This window comes from Armigeres subalbatus, chromosome 3 (assembly GCF_024139115.2).
Source record: "Armigeres subalbatus isolate Guangzhou_Male chromosome 3, GZ_Asu_2, whole genome shotgun sequence".
In the NCBI taxonomy this organism is placed as follows: Eukaryota; Metazoa; Arthropoda; class Insecta; order Diptera; family Culicidae; genus Armigeres; species Armigeres subalbatus.
The window spans coordinates 156,569,583-156,589,210 of record NC_085141.1 but is presented as its reverse complement, the minus strand read 5'-3'; the positions used below and the strand labels follow the sequence as shown (position 1 = coordinate 156,589,210).

The following is a 19,628-nucleotide window of genomic DNA, read 5'->3' as shown; positions in this document are numbered from 1 at the left end:
TCGTGGCCGTGCGGATAGCGACGTCAATCGTCTAGACGCATGTGCTATGGAGTGTGGGTTCGATTCCCGCCCGGGTAAGGAGGAAAATTTCCATGATCGATAAAATCTCCACTGGTCCACTGGGTGTTATGTGTCATGTCTGTTGTCTCATGCTAGGTGTTAAGTGTTCATTCTGTACGACCTCTGGTCGAAGACGGTGTCCCTGTCTTTTAATCTTAGATAGGTACTAGCCCAGACTGAAACGGGTAAATCAAGTGAATATGCACATTTTGCTAATAACGGTTCAATTGAGGAATTGCCTGCGAACATTAAATTGCGATATGACACCTCTTTAAGCTTTTTCCTGCTCTAAGATTAGATCCAGAGACAAACATCCTTCGTACAGTAATGACTGCCTACTTTTATTTTATACTAGCAGACCCGACGAACCTTGTTTCGCCTGAAATCGATTTATACTCTGATTAGTTATCGAGTTGTGTCGATATTTCTGTTTCATTTGTATAAGAGCCCCTCTTTCCAGAAGGGGGAGGGGTTTCGAACCATCACAGAAACATATCTTCCCATCCAAAACCTCCACATGCAAGTTTTGGTTCCATTTGCTTGATTAATTCTCGATTTATGAAGAAATTGGTGTATCATTTGTATGGGAGCCCCCTTTCCACAGGAGGGGCCTCGAATCATCCTAAAAAGCTTACCCGGTCCCAAAAACCTCTGCATACATTTTTTTATGCCGATCGGTTCAGTAGTTTCCGAGTCTATATTAAGGTTCAGACAGGCAGACATTCATTTTTATGTATATAGATAGATATTTAAGTGAACATTGTTCAGACGAAGACTATTAGCCTTTGAATTTTGTTACCAGCTGATTTCAATTCCAACCAGAACTGCACAATAATCTTCTACATGGCCTGCGATTCATCATAGTATTCTATTAGCATTTCCTCAGTTATCAATTGAAAGCTTTTCTATGCCCGCCATTGCATGAGTAATGTACAATGGATACATTAGGCCCAGGGTGTCGAGAAAGTTTCCTATCCGAAAACATCCTAGACCGGAACGAGAATCGAACTCGCTGTCTCCGGATTGGTAATCTACGCCTTTTCTACATGATACCAGTGTTGGTAAAATCATTCATAAAACTCAATCATTGAGCGCTCCCGCGCGAACTAACTCGTTTTGCGAGTTTAAATGAATGCATCACGTCTGAGTTTTTCATGCTAAAACGGATCATTTCACTCATTTCCCAAAAAATCATTTAGCTCCAAAAAGTGATAAAAATCAATTTGGGGGCAATTTATTGCTACACACGCAAGGGTATCCATTGTCCTATGTGTTAAACGTTTATTTACTGTTAATTTACGAAGGCGAACAAAAGGAAACCTACGATGATTCAGTCATGATTTTTAAGGTGCTGAGTTGGACGCGGTTCAACTCACGTTTGATTTGAATCGTTCATGAGTTTTGAGATTTTAAGTTTCTCCCAACACTGCTGGAGACTACTACGCAAGGCTACTCGAGACCCTAAGGCACAATAATACAGTTTCTTATTAAAGAAATAAATGTAAAGAATTCGAATATTCAAACCGCGTTCAAATCGGACGAATCGTTTTTCATTTACGATGTCGCTAAATTTGAAAATCGGAAAGGATTCGGTCTTGCCCACATTTAAGTTGAACTTGTGAGCTTTTAGTCTGCACTAGTAAAAAATAACTGTGAACCTTTACAATAAGAATTTAGAGTTGAAAGGTCTATTAATAACATGTCGAAACTATATTTGCAATGTCACCATTACACAGGCCACCTATTTTATTTTTACTTGTAATTGATGTAATTGATTTAGCTGAATTGGTTGTAACCACACTTACTATGGCCTCGTCCATGGTGATTGGCCTTCCGCCGACAAGTTTCAGCTTTGACATTTTTCTACAGCAATTTTTGCTTATGGGATCTTCCCTCCCGATAAGCCCACCGACAATAGGAATTTACACCGCTATTGGAATTTTTGTAAGCAACCGTTTCACTAATAAATTTGAATGTTGTTATGTACTAATCACGACCTTCGATTACTTTCCATTATCTAACGAATTAAAATCTTGATTGGCTTGCACTTGGATTCACCCCTTCACAATCACGCTACACCTCAATGCATGCAATCCGCTTCACACTGTGATTTGTGGTGTGCCTCCATACTAAAATCTATCGCAATCGCACAATAAACCGTAATCACTTGCCCGATCAAAAACTAGGCGAAAAACTTTCTTGCTAATAGGTCTAATCCAGATATTTCACTCTGCGGAATCGACGTTTAAAAAGTCGAACGAAAAACTTTCACTGCAAACCAATTTTTTATCGCTCGACACCATCTCCTAAATATTTGCACTGGACACGCGAACGATGCACATGTTGTCTACCGCGAGGCGCGCATCAAATTAAAAAAGGAGAACACCGAGCAGATACCTACTGCTGAAGCAGGTGTCTGAATTGGGGTTGTAGACCGCGTGCGACTACCTCTTCCCAAAGACGTTCGCGCTCGCTTCCAGTTCAGAACAAACAAGGGCACTTGGGCAACCGGCTGGGACCTTTCCCGGTCCGTCGAAGAGTGACTTGTGGTTGAATGGAGTTCTTCCGACCGAATGGTGTGAAAATTGGCGTGAAACGAGCATTTTATGAGTGGCTGGCCAGGGCACGAGCTGTGAGGACTTTCGTTCGTAACAATCGTTGGGTTGTTATGATTTTTGGTTCGGCGTGAATTGTGAATAGTTATAGAAAAGAAGGCACGAAGGGCTGTTGTTGCCAGGTTTCTAATTTTCCGCCAATTGTAAACTGGCGAATTCTGATATAGATGATCAAAAATAGTTATTTGCGCGTTTTTTAATGCGGATTTTGGGCCGATTTACGGCCGATGCCCACGTAGCGCCTTCTCAACGCCTTGTACGCAGCGCGTTAAAATAACGCAAGTGTGCATCAGCGGACGCTCCGTTACCGTTTTTTTTTCCTGGAGCACACCTGCGACTTTTTGACACCACGTGCATGCAGCGTTGAAAAGACGCTACGTGGGCATCGATCCTTACGCGGTTGTTTTTCATGTGGTTTGGATTTACGCGGTACGGTTCGCGTAAAAACCGATAAAATCAAACGAAATTATATTTGCATGAAACCTAAAAGAATCATCTATACCTATATTTTCTGCTTTTAATAATAGTTCTTTTCTAGTTTTTATTCTTTATATTTCATTCTTTTTTACTTTTTCTCACCAATTCACAGGAAATTATTCAGTGTTAACCGGGCTTGGTAGTCATATGGCTACTGCTTCTGCCTTATACGCAGGAGGGTTCAATCCCAGGTCCGTTCCATTCTCCTACTTTGTATCTTTCTCTGTATTTCTCATGTTCTAGCAATCGCTAGAACTGGAAATGGACTTCCATACCGTTTCCATTTCTATTCCTATACCTTCAACTTGAATATTCTAGCAGTAACCTGCTAGAATTGGAAATGAACTAAAAAGCTCGTTTCCTACATCCAATTAGAAATTCCATCAGTTGCATTCTCCTATCTATCACATTGGCAGCTCGTTAACCAAGACGGACCTCTGCCTCTCGATCCAAACCCAAAAAATTCCAACAAACTCCGCATAAACTCGAGGCAAGTGCAGAGGTATATTCGGCTTGCAGTGAGCGAGTGATTGCATCATCATTTCCTCCCCCTTCCCTACATTGACTTGCATTCTGACGTGGCAGGCACCAGTATGACCTAGCAAATGAGATCACCAGTACTTGCACATTGAAGATGTGTGCTAGTCCCAAGCAAACATCTGTTGGTTCCCTGTGCAAGAACAGCTGATCTGGTCATAATGGAGTAGCAACTACGAGCAGTCAATCAAGCTCAAGCTCCAATTCACAGGAAATTATTCAGATTTCCCATGAAATATTATTTTTAATTTCCACGTGAAATGGTATTGACTTTCCACAAGAAACTCTTTTTAATCTCCTGCAATCCTTTTGAATATTTAGGAAAATATTTTCTGACTATTCACGGAATATTAAACTGAATTTCCATGGGAAATTCTGTAAAATGTTTTCGAATTTCCATAGGGGAAGATCCTTTAATTACGTAACGTGAACATTGGCCATTTTCAACACCTCATTCCCCCTATGTCACACTTTTTAATTGAAGCAGCTGCAAATTGTATGTATTTTGCTGGAAATTGGATTCAAAACAACTTCCCTGTTTTTAGTTCCGCTGAAATTCGTTTAAATTTACAATGTGGGAACAGATATATTCCAAAATATTCCACTTGATAATCCTCACTTACGAATATATCCTTCTGCCTGAGCGCGATTACTTTTATCATATTTGAACAACGAAAACTATCTTGTTGAATTATGATTAAATGTGACCTATGTCTGATATGACATGGGATATAATTTCTAATTTACAGTATTCACGCTTTTAAAAGAGAAATCGCAGCTGACGATTTTTCTTTTTTTCTTTCTGCGAAGCCAGTTCACTCCGTGTTAAACCTTCCTTAACGGTAGTGAGTTGTTGCTGCTCCAAATCTGTGCCCAATTCAGCCGACGACACTTCTTATCTACCTTTAAACGTCGGCCAGCGGGACGAAGCGGGAGTAGGGAAGGCCGTCATGTCCAATGTTTGCAAGGGTATCGGTATTTACATTACCCCTGGTGCCACAATACCCAGGGATCCAGGTGAAGCAAGTATTTGGTGCCATGCCATCGAGAATTCCTTGGATCCATGGATGTGTTACTCTGGAGGGCGGCGACGACACTGGCTGTGTCCGTGAAGAATATAATCGGATTATTAGCCGGGACCGTAGCGGCGACAAAAATGACTGACTGGCTAGACTCTCTGATCTATTTAGAACGGGTCCGGAGACTCCAAAACCGACCCCGTGGCTGGAGACGGATCCGTCGGTGTACCGGATATCATGGTTCCGGAGCCGTGTTCCTTACAGTTCTAGAACAGGTCTTCTTAATTCGTCAGTGTTTTCTCTACTTCTGAACTGGGTGGAAACGGTGTGGTCGATCCTGGCAGGAGGCATTAGCCAGCTTCTCGTTCCGTGCCAGTAGAATCGCGCAACTGGGTGGAGACCGGTGCCGACAGCATTTCTTAGGATCTGGTAGGCCTCGTCGAGGAGAGGAATCCTGATTTATCCTGAAGTGAAAGCCTAAAAAGGGCGGCTTTGCGGCAGATGGCCATCAGAACCCAATGTCGGAAGGAAAGAATGATGGCGTCAACCCATGCAGCTTCAGCAGGAGTGGACGGAAATAGGTCAGAGGATAAACGGACGTAGTTGTTGAAGACGGACGAGAGATTGTTAACGAGATTCCGGTATGCAGAACACGCTAGCTCGAGACATAAAGCAAGTGGCTGTCGATAATAGCTTGTCCTCTAGAGATGAGCCAGCCTAGGGCTGCAAAAAAACTAAACTAAAAACAATTCCGCTGGCATTCGTTTAAATTTACAATGTGGGAACAGATATATTCCAAAATATTCCACTTGAAAATCCTCACTCACGAATATATCCTTCTGTCTGAGCGCGATCACTTTTATCACATTCTGTTGAATTATTATTAAATGTGACCTATGGCTGATATGACATGGGATATAATTTCTAATTTACAGTATTCACGCTTTTAAAGGAGAAATCGCAGCTGACGATTGTCTGTTCTTTCTGCTAAGCCAGTTCACTCCGTGTTAAACCTTCGGGGCGGGAGTAGGGGAGTCCGTCATGTCCAATGCTTGCAAGGGTATCGGTATTTACATTACCCTTGGTGCCACAATACCCAGGGATCCAGGCGAAGCAAGTATTTGGCGCCATGCCATCGAGAATTCTTTGGATCCATGGATGTGTTACTCTGGAGGGCGGCGACGACACTGGCTGTATCCGTGAAGAATATAATCGGATTATTAGCCGGGACCGTAGCGGCGACAAAAATGACTGACTGGCTAGACTCTCTGATTTATTTAGTTCGGATCCGGAGCCTCCTAAATCGACTCTGCGGATGGAGATGGATCCGTCGATGTTTCGAATCTCATGGTTTCGGAGCCGTGTTCTTAACATTTCTAGAACAGATCTTCTAAATTCGTCAGTGTTTTATCTACTTCTGAATCGGGTGGCAATCCCGAGTAGCACACTTGTCACATACCAGTCACTGCGACTGATATGCGACCAAATTCCAGTCACATTGGAGTTGCTGCAACAAAATCGATCTGAACTGTGCTACTAGGGATGGTGTGGTCGACCCTGTCAAAACGTATTAGCCAGCTTCTCGCTCTGTGCCAGTAGACTAGCGCCACTGGGTGGAGACCGGTGCCGACCACATTTCTTAGGATCTGGTCGGCCTCGTCGAGGAGAGGAATCCTGATTTATCCTGAAGTGAAAGCCTAAAAAGGGCGGCTTTGCGGCAGATGGCCATCAGAACCCAATGTCGGAAGGAAAGAATGATGGCGTCAACCCATGCAGCTTCTGCAGGAGTAGACGGAAATAGGTCAGAGGATAAACGGACGTAGTTGTTGAAGACGGACGAGAGATTGTTGACGAGATTCCGGTATGCAGGACACGCTAGCTCGAGACATAAAGCAAGTGGCTGTCGATAATAGCTTGTCCTCTAGAGATGAGCCAGCCTAGGGCTGCAAATCCTTTTAATAAAGACAAAAAAGCGGCAGAAACGTGAGTTTTCGGTTGAGGTCGACTCCGAGCACCCGGACAATCTTTCGGTTGGGGATAGCTTCCATGCAAAGCTTTATGGGAGGTCTTGCTAACTGTCCTAGCAGCACAATTCAAACCTATTTGGATGCAGCAACTTAAATGTGACTTCAGTTGCATATATGTTACGGAAACTTTTGTGTGACATGTGTGCTGCTCGGGCGGTGCCAGCTTCTGCAGATGTGCCTCCGGACACACTTACTGGCGTTCATTACAATACCGACGGATGAAGCCCAGCGATAAATAGTACTTACTATCCCCCGAGTTTTGATCCAGATCCACACAGTTTGATTGCTTTTTTATATTTTTTTATGGAAATTTTCTTTTTTTTTTTTATTGCTCTTTATTGATCATTTTGTGGAAAAATTTTATTTTTTTATGGAAAAAATATAGGTGGAAAGACGGCTTTGGCAGGTTTTGTTTGGGGGGTTTTTGTCGACCAAATTTTATGAAATTTGGCCACTATATTCTTTGATATGCAAAGAATGTTTAGGCCAAATTTGAGCCTAGTCAGTCATAAAAAACCCCCCTGCCAATAATAGAACAAAACCTGCCAAAGCTGTCATTCCCCCTATTTATTTTGTTGTATTTTACATTTTATTTTTTTGTATGGAAAATTCTTCTTTTACAATTGCAATTTTTGCTTTTAAAAGTGCTTATTTATTTTTGTATTGTGGAAAGTTTTTAATTGTTTATGGAAATTTTGTTTTATTTGTGGAAATTTTATATTATTTATTGCTCATATCCTGATTTCTTTATTGGCAATTTTCTATTTTTTATGGGAATTTCCTAATTGTTTAGTTGGAGTATTTATTTTAGTCGCAAAATATATGCTGATGCTATATCGTGGGCGAAAAGCGTGTTGACGATGACCGAACCTTCCGTCTGCTTCCAATTTCTCCCTGAGTCGCCGGTTGACCATCCTCTCGACGGTTTTGGACGCGCAAGAGGTTAGGGAGATTGGTCTAAACTTGGATACATCTCGGATTATTACGCTGTTTTTCGGGATGGACACAACGAAACTTTTCCCCTACTCGTCGTGGAGTTTAAGAAAATGATCCTTAATAGCCATTACATGGTGCCGCTTGGGTTTACTCCAAAGTTTGGCGGAGGACTGAGACGGGTTGGTCGGGTTGCCTTTCTGATGACTATTTTGCTCTGTCGGTGATTCTCCTTGTAGCATTCCAGGGCATCAAGTCTGAGAGGGTGGTCAGTGCCGATCTTTCTTAGTGCGCGTAAGGCCTTACGCCTAGCTTTGGCAACACGCCGAGTTTCCTTGGTCCACCATCGAAGTGCACGACGGCCAGGACGTCAACTGGACTGAGGGATAGCTCGCTGAGCGGCAGCGAGGATCGTGTTGGTGAAATCGGTGAAGGACGAGGAAGGTTGGTCCGCGCAAGCGATCGACATGATACACTCGTACACTTCCCAGTCCACTTACCAACGGCGTCTCTTGATGTACACAGGAGGAGGAACGTTGGTGGAAATCTTCACAGGGTAGTGGTTGCTACCGTATAGAAAGGTAGCTGATTTCTAGGAGAAACGTGGTATGACGGATCCACTTACCGCAGGGATAACGATGAAAAAGTACTAGAGCCACTGGGCGTAACATTGTGCGGTCAGGAGGGGCCTGCTCTGCTCGTACCTCCAGCAGTGGGTGAGGGAAGGTGAAAGGGGGCATATCATCCGGGTTGGAGTACCTGGGGAACTTCCAAAAATATTTCCAAAGGAATTTCAAAAAATTCACAAAAAAAACGATAAAAAGAATTTTGCGAGGAAATTTGAATAATTCATAGAAATTCATAAGGAAAATTCTGAAGAATTTGCTACAACATTTCCAGAATATTTCTTGAAGGAATTCTGCAGAACTTCCTGACAAATTTTCTAAGACTTGAAAAATTTCGAAATGAAACTTCGATTAATCTCCTGAAGAATCTTCCGAGAAAAATCTAAACAATTCCCCGGGAAGAATCCCAAATTTTTCCCGAGGAAAAATTCCGAAGAATTTCCAGAACAATTAAAAAAGAATTACCCAAGGCGTTTTTTAAGTATTTGCCAAGAATACTCTAAAAATATTTTCTAAGAAATTTTGAAAAAAATCCGGTAAAAGTCTCGACGAAAATTCCATAATAATTGACTGACACAATGAAGACATGTCGTGTCTGATTTTTTTTTATTTTGAAAATATTTCTATCGTACGTGAAATCACAGCATTTTTCATATTTTTAAAACGAGTACTGCTACGCTCTTTTTCTTCTTAATTGGCATTACATCCCCTACTGGAACATTGTCGCCTGGCAGCCTAGTGTTCATGAAGCACTTCCACAGTTATTAACTGCGAGGTTTCTAGGCCAAGTTACATTTTTTGCATTCGTATATCATGAGGCGAACGCGATGATACTTTTAAGCCTAGGTACGTCGAGACAATTTCCAAACCGAAAATTGCCTAGACCGGCACCGGGAATCAAACCCAGCCACTCTCAGCATGGTCTTGCTTTGTAGCCGTGCATCTTGACGCACGGCTAAGGAGGGCCCCTACGTGTACCGCTACGTGTAGAAAGTATAAGACTGTTGTTCTCGATTATTAAAAAAAATATTACTAAAATCTTTTTCATCAAACTTCTTTCAAAGCGACATTAAAAGAACTAACACTAATAAACAATGTGGATTACTTGTCATAAGACGAGTTTGTAGTGTACTATCCCATTTAATTCCACCACTTGATTAAATGGGATAATACAAACTCGTCTTACAACAAGTGCAGCTTTTCCACTAAAAAGCTCAAAATAATTTTCTTAAGCATGGATTAACCAAAAAAATAAGATAAATAATTTATCACACAAATTGTTAGATTTCATTAAGTAATTGCTAACTAATTGAAAGAAAATTCACTTCACTTAATTTTTAGAATAAAATATTTACAGTACTATTTACAATTTAGCCCTCTCAGGGTCTATCCGGGAGAATTAATTTGTAGAGGACTCAATTCCCACACTTGTTCCGCAAAATCTCCGAACAAACAATTGAAGAGAGAGAGAGAATAGGAACTCGCGTTGAAAATAAATGTGCTCTAACACTAGTAAATTTCAATTTTAAGGTTTGGTTTATTTATGAATCGAGAATGTAAAGTTATGGTTAGGAAATGCACCGATATTTCATCTTACCGGTACCGGTTGGCTACCAAATGACGATAGGGTTGTCCCGTCGACAGAGTAGTCTCGATGATAGGGTTGCACCTTCTTCGATGTCGACCTTGGGTTCGGGGCTGGACTGACAGCACCAGCGACGATAATAGGGTGACCGTTCTTCGACGGCTCACGATTTCACCAAACGAGCTTCACTCACAGGGTTGTCACGGAGTCACGGAATGCTTCGTCCCACGTTACACGGTAACTGGTCGTGTACGGGCACTTTTCGACCGGAAAATCACTGGTCACTCTATGGTAACTGGGTTAAGTGGATTACTTGTTCACCACTAACACAACTCGCGGCACGGAAACTGCATTGACTTTTTGTTCCTGCGGAGAATATCGAAGCGAGTTAAAACACGAACTACTTGATGCGGTATTTTTTTGTTACCAAAAGAGAGCGAATCCTGCTCCAACCTCCCTTTTATGCCCTCTACTGGGCCGGATTTTGGCCTATTGCCCATTGCTTATGGACATCATCTCTCAGCAGTTGGTATGATGCGAGATGGTGCTTACGGGCATCGGTAGGAATGGAGGGACATTTGCTTGTTGATTCCAAGGGGTATTACGGTATAGGATAAAGATTTGAATTCAAATTTATTTATTTTTTTTCAAATTCATTTTCTTTTTAATTGGTATCATAGGATGAGGGAATAGGATTTATTTTTTTAAACTAAATGTAGAAAACAATTATCAACAATTGAAGGTATTTTTTTTTAATCTTTCGTTTATTTGGTAGGCACATTTGCTATGAAGCGTTACGGAGCAGAAATCATGTTTTTCTATACATTTTATGATTCTTATATATAGGGTTAGTTTTGGGTAACCGATAGACTCGCGGTTTGGTCGAGGTTAGGGAATACAATAATACAGTAGGAAGGGGAATTGAAGGTAAATATGCGACGAAAAATAAAAACAAAGCATATGCAAGATTGGGACCTATCTTAGAGGTAACAAAATATAACTATGAACTCCAGTTTTCATTATTACAGGGTGCCTACAAATTATCCGTACAACAAAACAGGTTCGCAATCATATTTTTGAACAAATTAAAAACTAGTATGGATTGCTTGTTATTATAATAGGATTTCATGAATTAAGCTTCATTTCAAAATGACCCCTGTATCCTGAACTATACACCTTCGACCGTGTCGGAAAATAATCACGATGGCCGCACGTTTTAATACATACTTTTCAGACATTTTGGATGATTGTGACATGATTTTAAATGTTTCAGTGATATATTTGGTGTTATGCTGGCTGCTGCCTTCAAGATGGATCATATTGAATGATAAATTCAATTAAAATCCGGAAAGATGGAAGGCCATTCCTTTTTGTTCAATAAACCTTAAAAAAAACTTTCACAAAGGCTAAAGTTGATTTTGTGCATGAGATGACTCCCAGTATTCTCAGAATCTACATTTGTTATAGCCTGCTGAGTTGTTATGCCCATGGAGCTACTGAGCTACCACGAACCCTCACACTTAAAATCAATTACGGAATTCGGTGAAATTCTACCGAAATCTCAACAACAGAACTGTTCGGTAAATAATTTTACTGATTTTCGGTGATTTTGACAGTTGAACAATGGAAAAAAAAACACAGAAAATCTGTTAAATAATTACCGAACAGTTCTACTGTTGAGATTTCAGTAAAATTCACCGAATACTGTGAAATGAGTTAAGGGCTGGTGAAGCAAACTCTCAAAATCTGTTCAGATAATTTGCAGACACGCTCTATATATGTTGTGAAGGAGTTAAAAAAATTATGTTGTCTTTATTATTATTATTATTTTGGCTATTAAAGCTATCCAAATTTAGGCGAAGATTATAGCACTCAGTACCAAATCTAGTCTAGATTATGATACTTACTTCACATAATGTGATTATATTAACAGAAAATAATAATTTGTTCATTTGTTGAAAATGGTCAAACTGATCAATTTATTTATTTATTACTAGACTAATGCCGTGCCGGAAGATCCTGTGTGGACCATATTGTCACGTTCCGCATAATTCTGGAGCAGGTCAACGAATTCCAAGAGTCCCTTTACTTGGTATTCATTGACTACGAAAAAGCTTTCGACCGTCTCAATCATGAGAATATGTGGGGCGCCCTGAGACGCAAGGGGGTTCCTGAGAAAATCATCGGCCTCATCGAAGCACAGTAGGAGGCCTTTTCGTGTAGAGTGCTGCACAATGGGGTCCTGTCCGACCCTATCCGGGTCGTAGCTGTTGTGAGGCAAGGGTGTATTCTATCACAGTTACTGTTCCTCATCGTAATCGACGAGATTCTGGTGGGTGCGATTGACCGTGAACCAAACCGCGGGTTGCTATGGCAGCCCATAACCATGGAGCACCTAAACGACTTCGAATTGGCTGAAGACGTTGAACTACTCGCGCAACGGCGCTCTTATATGCAGAGTAAGCTCAACGACCTTGCCGAGCGCTCTTCCTCGGCAGGTTTAGTCATCAACGTCAAGAAAACCAAATCGTTGGATGTAAACACGGTGACTCCTTCCAGTTTCACAGTAGCTGGGCAACCAGTGGAGAATGTTGAAAGCTTCCAATATCTTGGTAGCCAAATGGCGTCAGACGGCGGTACCAAGATCGACATAGGCGCACGAATCGAGAAAGCAAGGGCTGCCTTTGCGAGTTTAAGAAATATCTGGAAAAACAGGCAGAAAAGTGAACGCTCAAAAATACGAATTTTCAACTCTAACGTGAAATCTGTGCTGTTATACGCCAGCGAAACATGGTGTGTATCAGTGGAGAACACTCAACGGCTGCAGGTATTCATTAACAGATGCCTGCGATATATAATTCGAGCCTGGTGGCCTCACGACTGGATCTCAAACAACGAGCTCCATCGTCGTTGTCACCAGAGGCCGATAGCAACAGAAATTCGGGATCAGAAGTGGGGCTGGGTCGGCCACACTCTACGTAGGGGCGGAAACGAAATCTGTAAACAAGCATTAGACTGGAACCCAGCGGGACATCGCAGCAGAGGCAGACCCAGAGGCTCATAGCGGCGAAGCCTCAATAAAGAAATAAAAGAAGTCGACCGAAATCTAACCTGGCAACAGGTTAAAGCGATAGCCGGGCAACGCTCAGGATGGAGATCTTTCAAGTCCGCCCTTTGCACCACCGGAGGTGTACAGGATCCATAAGTAAGTAAGTAGACTAATGCCGGAGTGGCCTGTGCTGCACATAAAAGTCTTCTCCATTCAGCTCGGTCCATTGCTGCACTTCGCCAACCACGCAGTCTGCGGAGGATCCGCAAATTGTCCTCCACCTGATCGATCCATCTTGCCCGCTGTGCACATCGCCTTCTTGTTCCAAACTGATCAATCAATGTTAACGCCAATGTTAATCCCCCTAGTAGACTTTCATATATTTTTCCGAAATCCCTCCCACCCCTTTGAAGTCTACGTAGATTTTTCCAAATTTTACAAAATAACATATGTGATTGGAAAAATAATGAACCTCAACCACGTTTAAAGTAATTCAGCTAGGGGGAAAGACGGCTTTGGCAGGTTTTGTTCTATTATTGGCAGGGGGGTCTTTGTCGACCAAATTTTATGAAATTTGGCCACAATATTCTTTGATATGCAAAGAATGTTTAGGCCAAATTTGAACCTAGTCAGTCATAAAAACCCCCTGCCAATAATATAACAAAACCTGCCAAAGCCGTCATTCCCCCTATTCAATTCCATTTCTCAGGGTATTCGACAATACTCTTTTTCCTAACGAAACGAAATTTAAAATGTTTATGTTGATTCGAAACGAAACGAAACAAAATATTTATTTACCTTCGAGACTTCGAAATCAAAGTCCATTTAATTCGAAATTTTACGAAACGAAATTATAATTTTTTTTCCGCGGATTTTTTACTGAACTTATTTTACATTGTGTACACAATTCTAATTTCATTTTTTAAAAGTCAAACAACTGCTTTGCGACAGAAGAAGCAGGCTGTGATAAATCGCCGCGTTCCCGTTTACCATTGGCGATCAATCAACACCCCAGTCAACCGTCTAAGACGAGTTAAGTACTCTCCATTTAATTCCACCAATTATTTTTGATATCTTTGCAGATACGTATTTCGACCACCACAACTGTGTCGTCGACTTCAGTGTCAAACATTGACAAACATATCGGAAATAATTGGTGGAATTAAATGGAGAGTACTTAACTCGTCTAAGACGGTTGAATACATTCCACTAAAAGAGCTTTATATATTTTTCTGAACACCACAGTATTTGTGCCGCTTTCAAAGGAATTCATCGTGGAGTATGTACTCCCGAATCTGATCGATTGTATATCAGTTCAGCTGTATATCAGGTAAGTATATAAAAGTAAGTAAGTATTCAGGAATTGTGGGATTTTTTCTATATTCCGAATCAAATTCTGTTAAAAACCTTATTTCATTCAAGAATTATGTGATTATGCGGAAGCATACTTCATATTGACTTTATCCGCGTGGTTTTATGGTATTTAGCTAACTCAAAACTCAAAAGAAAATTAATGCATAGATTTTAATTTTTATCTAGTTAGATACTAATTTATATATCTGCCAGGGGTCTACGCAGATAAAGATTTGTGAATAGTATACATTTGCTCGCTGGACGAAATCTCTGCACCTTTCTAAAATGCACAAAGATATGAAGAAAAGATTTTTCCTTTCTCGTACAAAAACTTGTAACAAAGGGATATCATATCCATCCAAATTCAACCTTTTTATAGGAGGCTTGAGACCCATACTCTTATATACATTCAACTCAACTATGTTACTAGTGGAATTCAAATTACGAACCATTAGGCAGAGTTGTAGAAAACCCTTCGCACTAGAAGTCCACCGTACAACACATTTTGGAATTCAGCTTCTGGAATGAGTTATTGACGAACTACTAAATGATCGAACGCAAATTACTAAATGATCGATAACTTCCTTGTGTATACCCGCGGTCCCCCTTCGTAGACTAACGTAGACTTTTTTGAACTCCCCTCCCTTTAAGAGTCTACGTGATTTATGGACAGCTCCTCACGAAAAATTACTTCTGCCCGCCAAATGAAACGGATTCTGTATGAATACCCAACTCGATTTTCAATGTGAAATACGATCTACACATGCTCCAACCATCTTCTCCTTCTTATTATTTTTCTTATTATTTTTTTTTCAATGTCTGTACATTCCACCTGGAACATGACCTGTTTTTCAAATTAGCATTCATTAGCATTTCCTCGATTTTTAATTGGGGGGAAATGCTTATCTAATCTTCCGGTCAATGTCATCATATAGTGCATATACTCCTGTATATATACGATTGTGATGCATCACCAGTGCTACGATGTGCACGTATTACCTGGCAATCTAACTGCATTGATTGTCTGCCTTTTCAGAATTCCCAATAATATTCCGTTTAAATATCACAAATGATGGTTAATTGTTTGTGCTAAGTGCAGTGGGTATCGGCCAAGTTCCCCCTGGCGGTGCTAAAATGATAAGCGGGAACAATACCTAATTCCATTTAAATCTTTTAGTATCATTAGTGATTAGCACGCGTTATTATTTTATGTGGGGGCACGCATGGAACATATTTTTCAACGCGAGTGTCAGGCGGCTGACCCATGCTCGACCAAAATAGTCAAATTCAGCTAGAATATTTTAATTTTGTTTGATTATTTTAATTTTATTTTTATTTTTGCCATCAAATGTTTAGGAGCTTATTTTCAACATCACATAGCGCAAGAGAGGGTAAAACTCTGCGTTGCATAGAAAAGTTTAGGAGGTCCCCGATTCGGTGCAATGTTGCACTGTCGTGTCATGGTTGTCTCGTGTCGATAATGGCGATGTCGTTCCCGCATCTATGACGCCTTTGATTGAACAAATCATTTTATGTAATGGCGGGACATGTTAATAATTCATTCTAGCTCAAATATTTTGGTAGATACTTCTGGAGGCTGTCAAGGCGGTGGGAGGGACATTGCCTATGAGTGGCAGGGGCGGCTGTGATCTTGGCGGCAGCATGGTGAAAGCAGTTTCGGGATAGTTAGGATTCAGTTTTCATACTTAAGAGAATATCTAGAATAATATTATATTTTGATGAGCCAACCTCCATTTTTTAATCACGAGCTTTATTTAGTAGTACTGATAACCTAGTACTCGTAATATACTTAATTCGGTGGGCACGCTTGGAACACATTTTTAACTCAAGTTCGACCAAAATTGTAAATTTAATTGATTTATTTTAATTCAGTTTAATTATTTTAATCTTTCTGCGTCAAATTGTTAGGTATTTGTTCCCCACCCATTCTGCTCCCTCCTTTTCTATTTTATGTTTCCAAACTTAAACCAACGTGATCACACTAATCCCAAACTGCACGTACCTATATCATATCAATCTACATACGAATCTACAAACAAGAAGCGACAATCACCAGAAAACGGATTTCAATCATTTCCCTTTTACCATAAGTATAAATCATCTAAGCTATAATAAACTCTATCGTAGCGATCCCGAACTGTCTAAACATGAACATAAACCAACCGTTTCTATCTCTACAAACATTTCTCTAATAAAAAGGTTCCATAGCAGTTGCTAGAGCCGGAAGCGGTCAACAAGCCGCTCCATACTCTCCTCCTCTATCTTCTATTATCTCACCATTTTACTACCCTGAAACTGAACTGTTTCGGACCCCTTATGGGTCTGAAGCATAGGACGGGACACTCGAGCCTACCAGTCAGTGGATGGAAAGGTCCGTTGCGATAAAGGGTCTATCACAAGCCTCGGATAACCTGGAATAAGTTTTCCACGAGTCGAGTTCACATTGATTTCATGAGTTCTATAAATTAATCGTCACGTTGAAAATTTAAGCCAGCAGTGTAAACGTATTGCCTAATGTCATACAACGTAGATTGGCCACGGCCCGGGGATACGTTGAGTATAACAAGAATAACAAGAATTAGCATTTCCTCGATTTTTAATTGAAAGGTTTTCTATGAAAGCCATTGCATGAGTATGTATCTTGTGTGGCAAGTACAATGGATACACTATGCCCAGGGTGTCGAGAAAATTTCAAACCCGATAACTTCTTATACCGGATTGAGAATCGAACTCGCCATCTCCAGATTGGCAATTCTACGCCTTTGCTCGCAAGGCGACTAGTACCAACCATACGCATAGCAAATTGTCCAGCATTCTTTAGCCATAGCACAGTAGCAGCGGGGAAAAGAAATCTCTGTCGTCTATTTCAAAGTAATAAAACTGGTGATCTGAACTCAGATAGTCTTCACGTTTTTGAAAAGTAACTTTTATACTAACCGAAGGCTCAATAAATCAATAATGTGAAGCCCAACGTTTGGCAGCACTGCAATTGCAATTGAAACCCGAATGGAAACTAGAGATAGAACCACTTCGTGGTTAATCATTCACTGCAAACAGCTTGCACCGTGTGTCGATTGCCATCGTGCTATTTGGCTCTACACTTGCCTTTGTACCTATCGTGATTCATCGTTTTCCCGGCGGTACATAGGAAGCCCGTTGGCTGTTTGTTTGCTTCTAGGACACCGACCCGGTCACCGTGAGCAGCCACATTTTTTATGGCTGAAATTCTAAAATTCTCGCCAAATTTTTGACGGTTGTCGTGTCTGATAATTCAGTCTAATCGATAACAAAAGTCGCAATTTTATTTTTTCTACCGGTTGTATTTGTGGGAAGGGGTTAATTGTGCACTATTTAATTTTTATCAAGGGATACTTGTTCGAATGCTGTTGATGTCGTCTACAGACGGAAATTCGTTATTTCCTTCTGATTTGATTACCAGACTTTTGAAATTTATTTTCATCAAATTCCAGATTTAGTTGTTAAGATGCATGGATAATATTACTTATTGTAAGATAATATTACTTCCGCTTAGACGACTCTCAATAATCGGTGGAAACAATCCTCAAGTGTGCCGTAAAGTAGGTCACTTGAAATTTTACAACTTGGAAAAATGCTTAATCCGTACTTTGATTGTATGAGGCTTAGTGACTGATCGGAGTATATGTTAGACCAAGCACACCGAACGTCTCCTGAATCAGTTATTTGGTTGATTTCAACGAATCAACATGTTAAACTTCGCCGTGTTTCTCGCACTTGTTGTGGTTGGAGTAGCTCGCTTCCTCGCAAGGCGAAGCAAACTGCAACAAATTGCCAAGCATTTTTCTGGTCCCAAACCGGCTTTTCTGTTCGGAAATCTGCTACAATTCCCTAAAGACATTGGTGGTATATTCCGACGAATGGTTCACTATCACGAGGAGTTCGGACCGGACATTGTAACTTGGGGAATCGGAAACGCTCTCAAGTTCAACATAAGCAGCCCTCGCAATGTAGAGAAGGTCTTGATGGCCAAAACCGTTCAGAAGTCACTGTCGTACAGCTTCATCGAACCGTGGCTCGGAAAAGGATTACTCACTTCGTCTGGGAGAAAGTGGTTTCAGCGAAGAAAAACCATCACACCTACGTTCCACTTCAAGATACTGGAAGGGTTCGTAGAGGTGTTCAATCGCAATGCGGATACCCTGCTTGAAAAGTTGAGAGGGAACGAAGGAGGGTCCGCTTTCGACATCTACAGCTACGTATCGTTATACGCTTTGGACAGTATCTGCGAAACTGCAATGGGAGTTCATGTTAATGCCCAAAATGATCCGGAGAATCAGTACGTACGAGATGTAAATCGAATGACGGAATTGATACTGTTGAGGATTTTTAGTTTTCTGGGTATGTTCCCCAAGCTCTACTGGTATCTTCATCCGAAAGCCTGGGAGCAGCGACGATTAGTGCGAACTCTACATCAATTTACGGATGCAGTTATTTGGAAACGTCGAGAGCAGCTTATAAAGGGACAGCAAGACAACGATGCGGATAATGGTACGCTTTCTAAAAAGAAACAAACTTTCCTGGATCTGCTGCTTTGTATGGATATTGATGGTCAGCCTTTGTCGAACGAAGACATTCGCGAGGAAGTTGACACGTTTATGTTCGGAGGTCACGATACGACATCATCAGCAATTTCCTTTACTATAATGCAACTAGCAAGGCATCCAGATATTCAAGACAAATTGTACGAAGAAATTCTAACTGTCTTGAAAGGCCAGAACACCAAAACAACCCATCTCACCTACAACAATATCCAAGAGTTTAAATACCTTGATTTGATAGTAAAAGAATCCCTTCGATTGCTACCACCAATATCCTACGTCGGAAGGAAGCTGTCCGAAGACACGGAGCTGAACGGGGTCGTCATTCCCGCCGGCCAGGACATATTCATTCCCATTTACATGGTACACCGGAATCCCAAGATTTATCCCGATCCAGAACGATTCATACCGGAGCGGTTTGCTGATGACGCTGCCATTACACGGGGTCCCTACGATTACATTCCGTTTAGCATTGGGTCGAGAAACTGCATCGGCCAGAAATATGGCATGATGCAGCTGAAGATGACGGTAGTTCGACTGATTGCGAACTATCGGGTGCTACCAAGTGAGACGACGTGTGACGTTAAATTGCGAACGGATTTGGTGCTGCGACCGGAATGTGGAATTCCGATTAGGATTGTGACGAGAAACTGAGGGGTCAGTTGAATGGGATAGCCACTTGAAATTTGGAGTGGTTGGTGAGTTGGGTACTCAAAAGGGCTGTTAGTAAACGATGTAGATAAAACTGA

At 41.2% G+C, this 19,628-nt stretch overlaps 2 protein-coding genes across 5 annotated transcripts in view; one reads left to right on the top strand and one right to left on the bottom strand.

Moving 5' to 3' along the window:
* Positions 1 to 2,627, bottom strand: part of LOC134220644 (inactive ubiquitin carboxyl-terminal hydrolase MINDY-4B) — a 55,907-nt gene extending 53,280 nt beyond the window's left edge. The window contains exons 1-2 of one of the 4 annotated variants that reach the window (XM_062699744.1): positions 2,509 to 2,613; positions 1,866 to 2,077 (exon numbers count right to left, since the gene is read on the bottom strand). In XM_062699744.1, the coding sequence (XP_062555728.1) occupies positions 1,866 to 1,919 (54 nt within the window). In that variant the 5' untranslated portion in view covers positions 1,920 to 2,077; positions 2,509 to 2,613. Of the gene's footprint in view, positions 1 to 1,865 lie in introns of all 4 variants that reach the window. The other 3 variants (XM_062699745.1, XM_062699743.1, XM_062699746.1) reach the window with 3 other exon arrangements.
* A 15,395-nt stretch (positions 2,628 to 18,022) lies between these two features.
* LOC134219179 (cytochrome P450 4C1-like) lies at positions 18,023 to 19,628 on the top strand. Its single transcript, XM_062697883.1, has one exon. The coding sequence runs from the start codon at positions 18,028 to 18,030 to the stop codon at positions 19,531 to 19,533; it is 1,506 nt and encodes a 501-aa protein (XP_062553867.1). The 5' UTR covers positions 18,023 to 18,027; the 3' UTR covers positions 19,534 to 19,628.